The sequence below is a fragment of the Perna viridis genome, chromosome 1 (genome assembly GCF_037379345.1).
Source record: "Perna viridis isolate PV_CMFRI_1.1 ecotype Kerala chromosome 1, ASM3737934v1, whole genome shotgun sequence".
Taxonomy (NCBI): Eukaryota; Metazoa; Mollusca; class Bivalvia; order Mytilida; family Mytilidae; genus Perna; species Perna viridis.
This window is the reverse complement of record NC_142445.1, coordinates 4,708,200-4,721,627: the sequence shown is the minus strand read 5'-3', so window position 1 is coordinate 4,721,627 and position 13,428 is coordinate 4,708,200. Positions and strand designations below refer to the sequence as shown.

The following is a 13,428-nucleotide window of genomic DNA, read 5'->3' as shown; positions in this document are numbered from 1 at the left end:
AAATATTATTTATCTTGTATCACAGCTGATATTTCGTACGAATTTAATTTGGTTCCATAAGTTGGGTTTTTTTTTGTCCTTTTTCCTTTTGAACAATGAGTAAAGACTACTACAGCTTTTAATAAATGATAAACTCTCATGAAATGTATACAGTAGCTCATTATCTACCGGAAGTTATATTCCCATTTAAGTTTCATTTGACATCTCTTGTTGCCATGGTAATTCAATATGTTTTGCCTTATAATAATAGATGACCCGATAGAATTGACCATCTTATTCAAAAGTTTTTCAAAATGAATACTTTGTTGAACTTCCATACTTATAAAGAAGTCCATGGAACTTTGGTAAGGACACATATGACATAATGATTAGAAGCATCACACCATAAGTATTTTCTAGTACTAGAATATGTAAAGGGTATACAGATGTATATTCTTCACTGAAACATAACCCGTATGCAGAACGTATCTGTCGCATGATGCATGATGCTCTATAGATTGTCTTCTTCCCTTCATATAAAAACCTCTTGGACTTCATCACATTAGAACCAAACTCTATTCTATACTTCTCACTTTACTACATCCCTTTATAAAACAAGTCTTAATACTCCAGTTACTGAGCCGACCATCATTCTACAGACTCTGTGGCCATCATTTTGGATATTGGTTTCACAGGCTCTTTAAACCAGTTCGAGTTAAAGGTCATGATGATGAAAAGCGAGCATTTCTTCCACTATCGTTTGTCAACAAAGGTATAGATGCAATTTATTTGGCTGACAGCCTCCATCACAAAAATGCCATGCACGAAAACAATTCCTCCGTATTTCAAAGACAAATCAATACCGATTATTTCATATTCCTATACTTCACCCATTGCATCCAAAATTTTCAATTATGAAAGGCTATTGCAAGACCTCGAGACTGAGAACGTTAAGGCTAAACCATCTGACTGTTCCTGCAAAGACTGTCCTTTCAAATATGGTCCTTCCGGTTACGCCATTACAGGAAATTTAAACATCATAGAAACGAATCTCTCCGTAAGGTCCTTTCTAAAGATCCCAAGTACCGTGAACCAGACTCCATAAATTGGAATAATAACTTTGAAATTCTTATGGATGCCGTGGAGGACTATGCGATGAAATGCATAAAACAAGAACAAGAAGATATTGATCCACTGTCAGAGTGAGTAAAGGCTGTGAGATCTTTAATTGAAACGTATGAGTTTTCAAAGACCCTGAACTAGCAAGAAATAGTTTCTACTATATATGACAAATAAGTTGTTGTACCAGAAGACAAAGCCCAAAACAATATTGTGTTTGCAAAACACATTACATCTAATGTTTATTATTAGAGGTAGACGTAGAAAACAATAGCAGTGATAAGACCACACTCTCCAAAGAAGAGATAGTGGAAAACAATAAATCTGTAATATCCTCTTTTGGTCCCACAACCAAAGACGATGGTTGTGATCTACCGTCTATATACTGGATTCCTAAACTTTTCAAGAGTCCATACAAACAACGCTACATAGCTGGCTCTGCAAAATGTACCACCAACCGCTTTCAAAACTTTTAACTTCTATGCCCACAGCTGAAAAAGATGGTCCTACCACGACACTTGTTACTCCCGTAATGGTATTAAATCAATGTGGATCCTGAAATTCCGATACAACAGCATTCAAACCTATGATTTTTTACTTCTATTCCCAATTTCAAGGAAGCAATTTGCGCTCCTCTACTCGTTGACATATTCCTTCACTCTTATGAGGCTGACTTTATAGCTGATCTAGTTCAAAGGAAGAATTACACAGAAAAGTGAAGTCTGCATGATATCTTGACCTATACTTAGAGATCGATAATAAAGGAAAGCTATTGACTAAACTGTACGACAGATAGATCGACTTTTCATTCCGTATTGTCAACTTTCCTTTCATCTGTGGCAACATCTCTTCAGCACCTCATATGGAGCTTTTCATATCACAACTCAGGCGTTATGCCAGAGCTTGCCGAAACTATGCAAACTTTTTGTATCGCGCTAGACTTTTAACAATTAGGCTTCTGGAACAGGATTGTGTTGCTACAAGATTGAAGTCACCACCACAGAAGTTTTATGGACATCATGAACTCGTGGATCGTTACGGTGTAACCATTTGTACCATGAGAACCGATTTGCCCAACTCTTCCTTTCCTCTTTCGTCTACCCTGGACTTGACTTTTTATGAGCAGCTCGGCGGGTGTTTATAGAAAAACAAAGGACGCTTACCCTACTGGTGCACCTGGTCCATGCTCCCAGTTTTTTGGAGTCCGAGTTGCTCATCTACTTTTTTTGCTATTATTTGTAATTTTACGTTCTTTGTTTTCCATGTCTGGTCTTCCCTGGATAACATTCTTTTGATTTCCGCTTGAATCTTGGTTCCATTGATTACTCTTCCAGTCTTTTCTTGCCAACATTTCTGTTCTGTTCTGTGTTGCTTTATTCGTCATGATATATACAACATTATGAACTGAAAATACAAAATATCGTTTATTTTATTTCATATAATTGATTTGTCCGTTGTTGAGGCTTGGGTTTTAGACATACCTTTCACTATATATAGAACAGATGTATACCAAGTAGCTATAGATATCGTTAATGACAATGCCAGAATACAAACTGTATTACTTCAATGGACGGGGGCGAGCAGAGATTGCCAGACTCCTCCTCGCTGTTTCAGGAACCAAATATGAGGACATTCGTTTCCGCATGGACGAAGAGTGGAACAAATTTAAAACTGGTAACGCATTTTATACTCATCAGTTAAATATTCAGAAACACGCTCTAGTTGTTACAATTTGGTAGTGTATATTAATCATATTAGTGATGATCTATCCAAATCAAATTGTACTGTACTTCAAATTTCTCTTGAATCTTCCTACATGTTGTACATGTGTGTATATGTAAATGTAATTCTTTTTGCGTGAGACATGTATAAATTACACTGCCGGTAAGATACAACTAAGTTTTGAGTGCGTGTTAAATTGTAACATTATAGTTGAGGGATAATCACTAATTGACACGTGCATGCATTAACAGAACAGCTGTACTAAATTCATTTTCAAAACGTTCATACTACAAAAAAAGTTAAATAGAACAGGGTACTATTAAATCCATGTTATATTTCTCACATATTTAGAAATAATTATTTGACATTACAGGAACACCTTATGGTCAGCTACCCTTACTTAGTGTTGATGGGAAACTAATCAACCAGTCTGGTGCTATATATCGGTACCTTGCCCGAGAATTCGGTGACTACATTTATATGCTTTACTCTTAGAAACATGGAACGCCTAGGTAAAAATACAAGGTACTTCCGAGAGTCTCTTCATACTTTGTAAAAACAATTCCAAATCAAATTCTAAATATACCGAGAATGTTGTCAAAATGCTTGATTTTATTGTATTGAAAACTCATTTGTCCTTTGTGGTGGACGTGTTTATTTCAACAGACGACTGGCATTCTAATAGAAACAAATTGTTCTCCGGTACTCGCTGACCTTTTTCTTAATCGCTCTTATGAGGCTGACTTTATTGCTGATCTTATCCAAAAGAAGGAACATCTTAGGACTATCGTTTAGTCAGATCCATTGATCTCATTTTCTGCCATATAGATCCTAGATTCGGGTGAAACGTGATGTTGACTTGCTCCTTGTGTCTTCATCTTTAGCAGAACCCCCTCAGCACCAGCGTACGGAGTTTTTTTTTACCAAACTCATACGTTATGGCATATCTTACAAAAACTACGCAGACATTTTGTACCGTGCTTACAGTTAGGATTCTGTAACAGGGTTATGTTGCTACAAGATTGAAGTAATCACTACGAAAGTTTTATGGCTGTCAATATGTAATCGTAGATCGTTATGGTATATTTATCTGCACCACGACAGCCGATTTGTTCAGCGTGACGTATGGCTGAAAATTTCTCTTTCGCCTACTCTCGGCATGATGCTTTATTAGTAACTCGCCGGGTGTTTCCAGAAAAGCAGAGAGTAGGTTACTTCTGTTTTTATGTGTATATTTTTTTTTTTTTTTGGTATTTCATGTTCTTTGTTGTGTGCATCTTTTTCAAGTTATCCCTGGATTATCTTTAAAACATTTTGTATAACCGTTCGATCATGGTTCCCTAGATTTCCCTTTTGGCAAGGAATGTAGTTTCATTATCACATTATACATGTTGTAAAGAGAGCTATTTTAGGTACCTTGCCAAAGACTTTTGATGCATGCTTTAAATGGGTGATTCAATATCGATCTTATATGCCAGAAGAACTGGTTATTGAAATACAATAGAGAAGTCAAATTTCGTTCTGCCAATAAAGTAACCAAATCAAGGAAGTTACCGACAAACCGAAACAACTCCGTATCTTAGAAGAGTAAATCGTTCCTTCATAGGGGTTGTGATAATTTCATTGTATAAAGAACGCCACTGATCACGACTGATAGAATTTTATCATGAATAAACAAGTATATATAGCTCTCTCTACTCTATCCTTATTAATTTATCCACAAGATATGTATGGAGATAACAATTTAGAAAATTCAATGGTCGATGTTGTCATAGAAACATTCTTTGATGTTGCGGCAGAAATGGTTAAACTTTACGGTGTAACTGGAGATGAAAAGGTATGTCTCTACTGTTATCTTGTCCATTATAACCGTTGACAGAGGATGCGTCTTGCCATTTTGCAATCGTATAAAATCATAATAGTAAAAAGTACTTCAATCTAAAAGTGCAGCATTTCGCAAGCATTACGTGTCAATTAGCTTGAATGTCATTTTAAATTACTAACGAAATACATGTGCTATTTAATTTCATATTGTCTGATTATTTTTTAAGTAAAAAATGGCTGTCATATCCGCAATCTTCTGAATATTGCGGCGGACGATTTTCACACGTCCAAAATGAAATAACGGACGCGTAAAATTAAAAAAAAGTTTTTTCATGTTCCGTTACTGAAAAACTTACGCGCGCGATACTATTCTTTTACTTTTTATTGAAGGAAGAAGTAAGGCGTAATTTGAGGGAAACAGTTCTTCCGAAATTTAAAATGTTCATGGAGACAATGTTGAAAGCAAATTGTAGTGGTTACCTAGTGGGGTCCAAGGTATGCCGTCTTGTTGCTTTTGGAGTACGTGTAAATGCTTTAATGTCCCCCGCGACGCGTCGCGAGGGGATATGAAAATGCCGGGCGTCCGTCCGTCCGCGTTTTCCGCACTTTTTTTGGGTTATGCTTTTACGAAATAAGTTTGTTTTTTTGGTATGTGCCTTATTATGAGGAGTTACAGATTAAGTTCGACTTTGGTTACGGTTGAATGATTTTTACGGAAGTTATGGCCCTTGAACTTGGAACATTTCTGTGAATTTACAGTTTTCTGCACTTTTTCGTAATGCTTTTACCAACTGATTTTATATTTTGTATGTAGTCTTACTATGAGAAGTTACAGATTAAGTTCGACTTTGATTACGGTTGAATGATTTTTACGGACTTAAAAAATTTCAGTGAATTTACAGTTTTCCGCACTTTTTTGTAATGCTTTTACCAATTGATTTTATCTCTTAGTATGGCGCTTGGACTTAGAAAAAAAATCAGTGAATTCAAAGTTTTCCGCACTTTTCGCGGGGACATTGGAATTTGAATTTATAGTGGAGATTCAGAGTTTATCAAATTAAATCCACTTCTTAGCAGTCGTACCATTAGGTCCCATTTTGATCGTGTAATTCAGTTTTGCTGTATTACTAACTTTTATAATATTTTCAGTTTCATCTATTATATATATTGTAAGATAACACTATCTAATAATTGTAATCAATTTTAATCAGTTTATCAATGAATGACATAGCCCATTTGGACAGACCAATCATTTAATAATAACAAATTCATTTTTTTGCCTAAGTATTTTTTTAAAGATATTTTAGCATTGGATTCACATGGTTACATATTTGTTCGCGTTCATTTCAGATGAGTATTGCTGATGTTGTTGTGTTCGACCTTCTAGACAAGGCTACAGATGGTGGAACGTTTTCTGTTGATGGAACTGACAGTCTTAACAACTATGAACATCTGAAGGCATTGACAGAAAGAGTGAAAACTTCACCCGGGATAAAAGAGTATCTAGAAACACGTCCGCAACTGTAACTGTATGAAATTGAAGTGATTGTTACATGTATATTCTATGGTGATTTTACTTAACAATATCTATCGGATATGTATTTGTGTACATATTGTATGTGTTATCCGCTTTATACTTTACTTCAGACCAACCGGAAGTCACTACAGCTCATGCCTTACGTTTAGTATTCCCGTTTCTGAACACGTACACGTAAGTAATAGATGCCTTTTTAAGAGGCATGGTTTAATATTTTTTTTTTGTAATTTATCAAACAATACATTTGCATTAAAGGAAGATAACTAAAAAGTGATGATTCGACAGCAACTAATTACGAAGTAGGACATGCATACAAAATTCGTGTGATTTGAAAGTATTAAGAGGTATAAAAAGTCAATATTGTACCCCATAGTTGTGCGTTTTTTTTTTTTTTGTTTATAAATGATCAGCTGTGACCTTTCTATGGTGCCATTGTAATCTCTGTTTTGTTTTTTTTCCATTTGAATGAAATATTGGATTTGACGGTGCAAAATATACTTTTATTAAAATTTACGTTTCCACGAAACGTGTAGTAATCGCCCCCGTTTCCTGATCAATCTTTTGAGAAACATATCGTCAGTGGAACTGCTTATAATTAATCGAGGCAGCGTAAAGAACCTGGATACAAATTTCGTCGAAATCGAATAACTTTCAATTTTTCATCACGGTGGTGGCCATTTTGAAAATGGCGTTCGATACCAGTTCAAATTATCGATCGAGCCGCAGATTCTTAATCGTGGCGTCTTAAAAAACCTAGATATTAGCTAGTACAATACAGTTAGGTCATTTCTGAAAATTTGGTCTCATTTTGTTGAAATAAAGCTGTTTTGAGGCAGTTCACACAGAAATTTCTAGTGTTTTGTCATAAACAGTGCATATTTTCTAAATCCTGGGTGTGTGGAGGTTCAAGTCATTTATAAGTAATTTAGTGATTATTCTTATAAAATCCAGTAGCCATGGTAACATACTGAAAAAAATATTACTGAGTTTCAGTACAAATCGGGGGTGCCTTTCCAAAACTAGCAGCCAAATACTATTTTTTATAAAATATCAGGCACTTAGATACTACCACAGGATGAAAGCATGCATGGAGTAGGTGGAAAAAAAAGGTAAAAATAATAAGACCCTTTTCGATTCATTCTCTCACAATTTTAGTCCCAAAAGTTCATTCGAAATAAGGTATTTTGAAAATCAGCCATCTGATGCTGAGGAGAGAACCTAATACGGCAGGGGACTGAAACGTTCCGGATATCATTTTTCATTTAAATTACACCTGTTTACCATAACATATATTACATCTGTCTATGTATAAATGATTATCTACATTTAATCAATATATCCACCAAATTTCAACTTTTAGTTCTAAGAATGACAAAATTTGACCGGGGTAACTTGGTGTGCGAAACAGGACGCCTTAATGTAACTGTATAGTGCACCCTCAGTTTTCATCAAAATCGGACAACTTTGAATTTTCAAACGCGGTGTCGGCCATTTAAAAAATGGCGGCCGACACGCAGCTCAAATAGCGAATTGAATTTTTTTTAAAATGGCGACCGATACCCAGCTCCGATTACAAATTGAGCCACAGATTATAAATCGGGACGGCTCAGAGAACCTAGATATAAATTTTCATCGAAATCGGACAAATTTGAATTTTCGACCGTGTTGGCGGCCATTTTGAAAATGGCGGCCGACGGATGCGATTTTTTTCGTGATTTTGCCTAGGCTTTTGAGCTTAATTTATAGACCAACTTTCGTCAAATTCTGATCAGCGGTTTTCGAGATATTTGATGTTCAAATTTCTGGTGTACGAATGGGTACGTCCAGTCCGGCAGCCATTTTGAAAAAAATGGCGGCAGCTGGAATTTTTTTTATTGAGGCTCTGTATCCATCGAAGAGTAGTTCCAACATCTTGAAAAGTTTCATCTCAATCGGACCAGCCACCTTTGAGAAAAAGGGCGGACACTTTCAACCATTTTTATGACAGGAGAATTAAAATAATAATAATAATAACTCGAATTGCCATTGCTAGCAATAGCGAATGTCACCCCCGCAACCATTTAAGTTTTCAATTTCAATATTGTATTGTTATGCCTATGCAACCCCTTTTATAGACCTATTTTCAAATTTGTAGCTATTCATGTTGTTGAGATAATGCTATGTCCTAGATTGTGACCTAAGGCAGCCATTTTGAAAATGGCGACTTTTCGTCAGAAGTATTGCTTGGATTCCGAGGTCTGACTTATACGCATTATATTATTAAGTTTCATTAAATTTGTTGAATGAAGAAAAAACTTATGGCCGTGTGAAAAAAGCGGATTTTGGGATCCATAAGATTTTCAGTTTTTCGTCGCCATGGCAACAAACAACATATCGATTCACTTTTTTTTTTTTGCTGTGTATTATTAGGCTCTCTAAACTGTACCACCATACCGAATTTCAAGTTTCTAGCCACCTAGATTTCCGAGATATTGCAATGTCCTAGATTATGAACTTTGGTAGCCATTTTGAAAATGGCAGCATACCGGCGAAAAACATTTATGTGAATTCCGAGATATTAATGAGACCAGTATACAACAAAGTTTCTACTAAAAAAAGTAATAGGTGTGAGAGAAAAAAGTGGATTTTGGTATCCATGAAATTTTCACATTTTTCGTCGCCATGGCAATTGACAACATATCGATTCACTTTTTTTGCTTAATTTTATTAGGCACATGGAGTTCTACCACCATACCAAATTACAGGTTTCTAGCCACCCAGGGTTCCGAGATATTGCAATGTCCTAGATTATGAACTTTTCACGTTTCCATGGAAACGGTAGCCATTTTATTCGCCAAAAGTTCTGGTGCACCCCTTCTCAATACTATCTACCTCCATGCCAAGTTCCAATTCATTTCCTTCAGTGATGCTCTCTAAAATCTAAAAACTCCGGATAAAAAGCATTGGAAGAAGAGGAAGAAGAAGAAGAAGAAGAAACAGTACAATAACAATATGTAGCGAGCGTTTATGGTTGTAATATCAACTTAGTTCTGTATACATATGGCAAGAAAAAGCATCAATATCCAGTTTGAACCTGCATTTCCAGGAGCATAATGGCAGCTTCATTCGCGTATACTTGTAGATGTGCGATTGAGAGCCAAACCAATCTCGGAAAATATTTGCTAGTTTCGATAATTAAATACAAATCTAATTATAACTTTTCCAAGATAGGGTTGGCCTTATAGTCTGCAGTATGGCGTCCAGATGTTTACGAAAATTACGTAATCAATATTACCGATAATTCTCGGGTCATAAAAATTGCGAAACGAAAATAATCGATAAAAGAAAGAATCGAAACGAACCAATTCGATGAAATGAATCAAATAGTTATTAAAACATAATTAAACTATTCAAAATGAATCAGAATGAAGCGAAACTAAATGCAACAAAAGAAATCTTTTAAGACGTTTCGCAAATTATACGAACCATAATTAATCAGTGCTGGACAGTTCGACCCAAAGACATATCAGACCATGACAACCAATAATTCCTTATGAATGCCGGACATTTTGGCCAATAGACATATCACTATGACAATGTGTATAATGCTTTAGGACAAATATATATCATTACAAAATTTCCCATATTTGAATGTTATGAGCATAATATATCAAATCAGAGCTGACAAAAATTATCGAAGTTGTTTTTAATAAATGTTTCTTCGGGAGCGTTAAAAGGTTTCACCTTCATAATAATAATAATAATAATAATAAGAAGAAGAAGAAGAAGAAGAAGAAGAAACAGTACAAAAACAATATGTCGCCCCGACATTCGTTTGGGGCGACATAATAAGAAACAGTACAATAAAATATGTCGTCCCGACATTCGTCTGGGGCGACATAATAATAAACGGAGCAAAAACAATAAGTAGCAAAACCTCGTTTTGGCGACTTAATAATAATAAGAAGGAACACAGTAAAAGTAATAAATCTCCGCCACTTTGTGTTCGGCGACTTAATTAGACTTTGGTTGACCAAAGGGAGACAATCTTTTATTCAACGGCTCTACTTACCGGTATCACAAATTCTCTATCAGACGATGCTATTGTAAACTTCTTATTTTGTTTTTTTCCGTCCGAATGACTTTTGGATTTTTTATGGAAACAAAAGACTTTGTCTTCGGTCGACCAAGAAGGCAGTTTGTGATAAAGAATGTGTGGAAGTTTTATCAAATTCCATTCAGCGGATTTAGAGGAGCCGCGGATGAAAACTGGTAACAGACAAACGAATGAACGGACGTACTGCATGATCACTATATCACCCGCTTTATAATATTCGGATTTATCATTTATTTAAGTCTATCACACATAAAATAAGAAATAAAAAATATATACATTTATGCATGCACGTTTTAACATTTGATACACAGTGAAGTATAACTAAAATTCCTAGTGATGTTTTATTACATAGAGCGCAGTAGTGAAGCGCTGAAAAATCACAATTAGATATCCGAAGCAATCAGTACATGATTTTTTTGTAGTTAATCTAATACTGTCCACAGATCTTGATCGATGCTCAAGAATATTAGTTTTATGATATGTTTTTTTTTATAATTAAGGAGGAAAAATGTCGTATAAAGTGGGCATGCATTTACCCTTCAAAACGTGCCGGTACCACATGGCCGGTACACATTCATTTATACAATTTACACGAATCACACGTATACCAGACCATTTCTGCTACAGCATTACTGATGTTCGAAACACTAGACAAACCACTTTACAACCAACATAACTGAGATAAAGATTTTTTTTGCGATTGAAATTCTTCTTACTTTACTTCTATTGATTCTGCCAAACTGTATGTATCTTGGTCGCCACACAAAAGTATTTAAGTCTAAGTTTTAAAGTTTCATATTGGCATGACTCTCTTAAAGTCGTGTTAACAAATTCGAACGATCGACAAAATTATCTTAACGATCGCGAAAAATTTCGTATTTTTTTTTAAGATATAATTGTCATTTATGTCGACAAAATGCACCAATTATCACGATTTTTCGAGATAATTTTACGCGACATTCACCTATCTCGATGACAGAAACAGACTTACAATTCTCATTCAAACATGATTGACTTATAAAATATGTATCAAATTAGGATTCAACACACGGTATGAATAAGTTACAAATGAGAAAATCTCCAAGTAAAATTTATCCTCACCAGATGATGATACAAAAGAATCATAAGTAGTTCGTTGTGAGGTGGTGTTGCTAATAACTGTATCTGAAATAAATCTGGGTTTTAAGTCAAATCCGTCAGTGTTAGATTGCAAGCATCTCGCTCAACCATGCATATGTCAGAATACAAATTATACTATTTCCACGCCCGGGGACGAGGGGAAATTGCCCGGCTCCTTTTCGCTGCATCAGGAACAAAGTTTGAAGACGTCCGTTTACATCGCCAAGAATGGGTGAAGTTCAAACCAGGTAAATTAGTTTTGTAAATGTTTTATAGTCTATGATTAATAGATTGTTGGGGTTTAACATTTCAGCTATATTCAGCCGATGAACATGAAATGATGATGATGAAATGAAAAAAGGGATGGGACACAAGGATAATAGGGTCGACAAATTTCGATTGCCACAAGAAAAAGGGAGGGATGGGTATGGTTGGGCAATTTAGCTTCTTGTAGCGGAGCGCAAAGGTCCCTACTCCTATCGAACACACAACAGTATTCTTTAACGTGCGAGGAACGTGGCATCTTTCCCAAAACGGTGCACCACTATAATTTGCGATCAGGTTTACCGTATTATAGCCTGACAACCCCAGCATGTAACACGCCAGGGGTACCCTTTCCACCACCTGGGGCACACAACCCAGTGGCTCTGTGGGCAGAGCGCCTAGCCCCCGGCTAGGTTTCTGAGGACTATTTAGTCGCTTTTTACGACAAGCTTAGCACTGCTGCAGACCTATTCTTTTGACACCCGGACCTGCACGGAGCTTTATAGTCTATGAATAACATGGTTATTAATAGCACAGCATACAGTTATAATAGTGTATGCACAGAGTTTATTTTCATAAAAATGCAAAAAAAAAAAAACGAAACCCAGCATCCACACTTTGCCCCCATCTCATTCTCTTGTTATGTGAGTATTTTTTTTTAAGTATTATTATTTATTGTTCATTGAACTTTGTATTACATATCTAAAAATATTTAGGTCAAAACAATTATTAGTCTCCCTGCTACCGACAAGAAAAAAATTACAAGGTAGGGAAAATATTTAATTTTCGAAAAAAAAAAACAAAAAAAAAAACAAAACAATTTACATTGAATAAGTGGGGAAAGAATTTAGACTGGAGCCAAAAATGGCTCTTTACTTCCTTATGCAAATATATAAGAAACTTCTGCCTTAAAATTCTACACGGGAAATACTGTAACACATGTTTTCATATGTTAAAAAAGACGTATTGAAATATATATACAATTTATATATTTTTGTTTACAAAACTTGTATAACATGTTCAACATTCATGACAAATGTCTTTCGACATTATATGAAAACCGTACTTTTTTCAACACATTTAGTTCTATAGAAGACACATAAACACCATATATGTTCTATTTACTTGTTTATTGAGTAATTTGTTAATAATTGATTGACATATGTTCTTCATGGCGGACCTAAACATATGGCATATAAGAAACATTTTTATAGTGTTTTCAAAACAAGAACACAAACCCCGTGTATTGCGTAACTTCTACAACATGTTCAACATTATGACAACATAGATCAGTGTATTTAGTCCGACTTTTCATTCAGAATTGTCAACTTTCCTTTCATCTGTGGCAACATCCCTTCAGCACCTGCGTATGGAATTATTTTCATATCACAACTCAGACGTTATGTTAAAGCTTGCCTTATTACGCAGACTTCTTGTATTACGCTAGACTTCTCACAATAAGGTTTTTGGAACAGGGTTATATTGCTACAAGATTGAAGTCATCGCTACAGAAGTTTCATGGTCGTCATCATGACCGTGTGGATCGTTACGGTTCATATCCATCTACATCATGAAACTGATTTGTTCAACGTGTCATAGTTTTCCTTTCCTCTTTCATCCACCCCGGACTAGACATTTTATGAGCAACTCGGTGAGTGTTTCTAGAAAAGCGGAGGACGCTTACCCTACCGGTACAACTGGTCCTTGCTCCCAGTTTTTAGTGGAGTCCGACTTGCTCATTTACTTTCGTTATTTGGTATTTATTATT

At 35.5% G+C, this 13,428-nt stretch overlaps 1 protein-coding gene across 5 annotated transcripts in view; it reads left to right on the top strand.

The window, feature by feature from the left end:
- Positions 1–13,428, top strand: part of LOC148626941 (glutathione S-transferase 1-like) — a 36,585-nt gene that overhangs the window by 20,678 nt on the left and 2,479 nt on the right. Inside the window, exons 1-6 of one of the 5 annotated variants that reach the window (XR_015919143.1) lie at positions 2,596–2,772; positions 3,194–3,286; positions 4,545–4,657; positions 5,035–5,139; positions 5,995–6,355; positions 8,892–10,558. Coding sequence is in view for 3 of the 5 variants with exons in the window: in XM_088563791.1 (XP_088419917.1) it covers positions 2,631–2,772; positions 3,194–3,286; positions 4,545–4,657; positions 5,035–5,139; positions 5,995–6,171 (630 nt within the window). In the remaining 2 variants the exon portion in view is untranslated. Of the gene's footprint in view, positions 1–2,595; positions 2,773–3,193; positions 3,287–4,544; positions 4,658–5,034; positions 5,140–5,994; positions 6,708–8,891; positions 10,559–13,428 lie in introns of those variants that run through there. The other 4 variants (XR_015919131.1, XM_088563791.1, XM_088563942.1 and 1 more) reach the window with 4 other exon arrangements.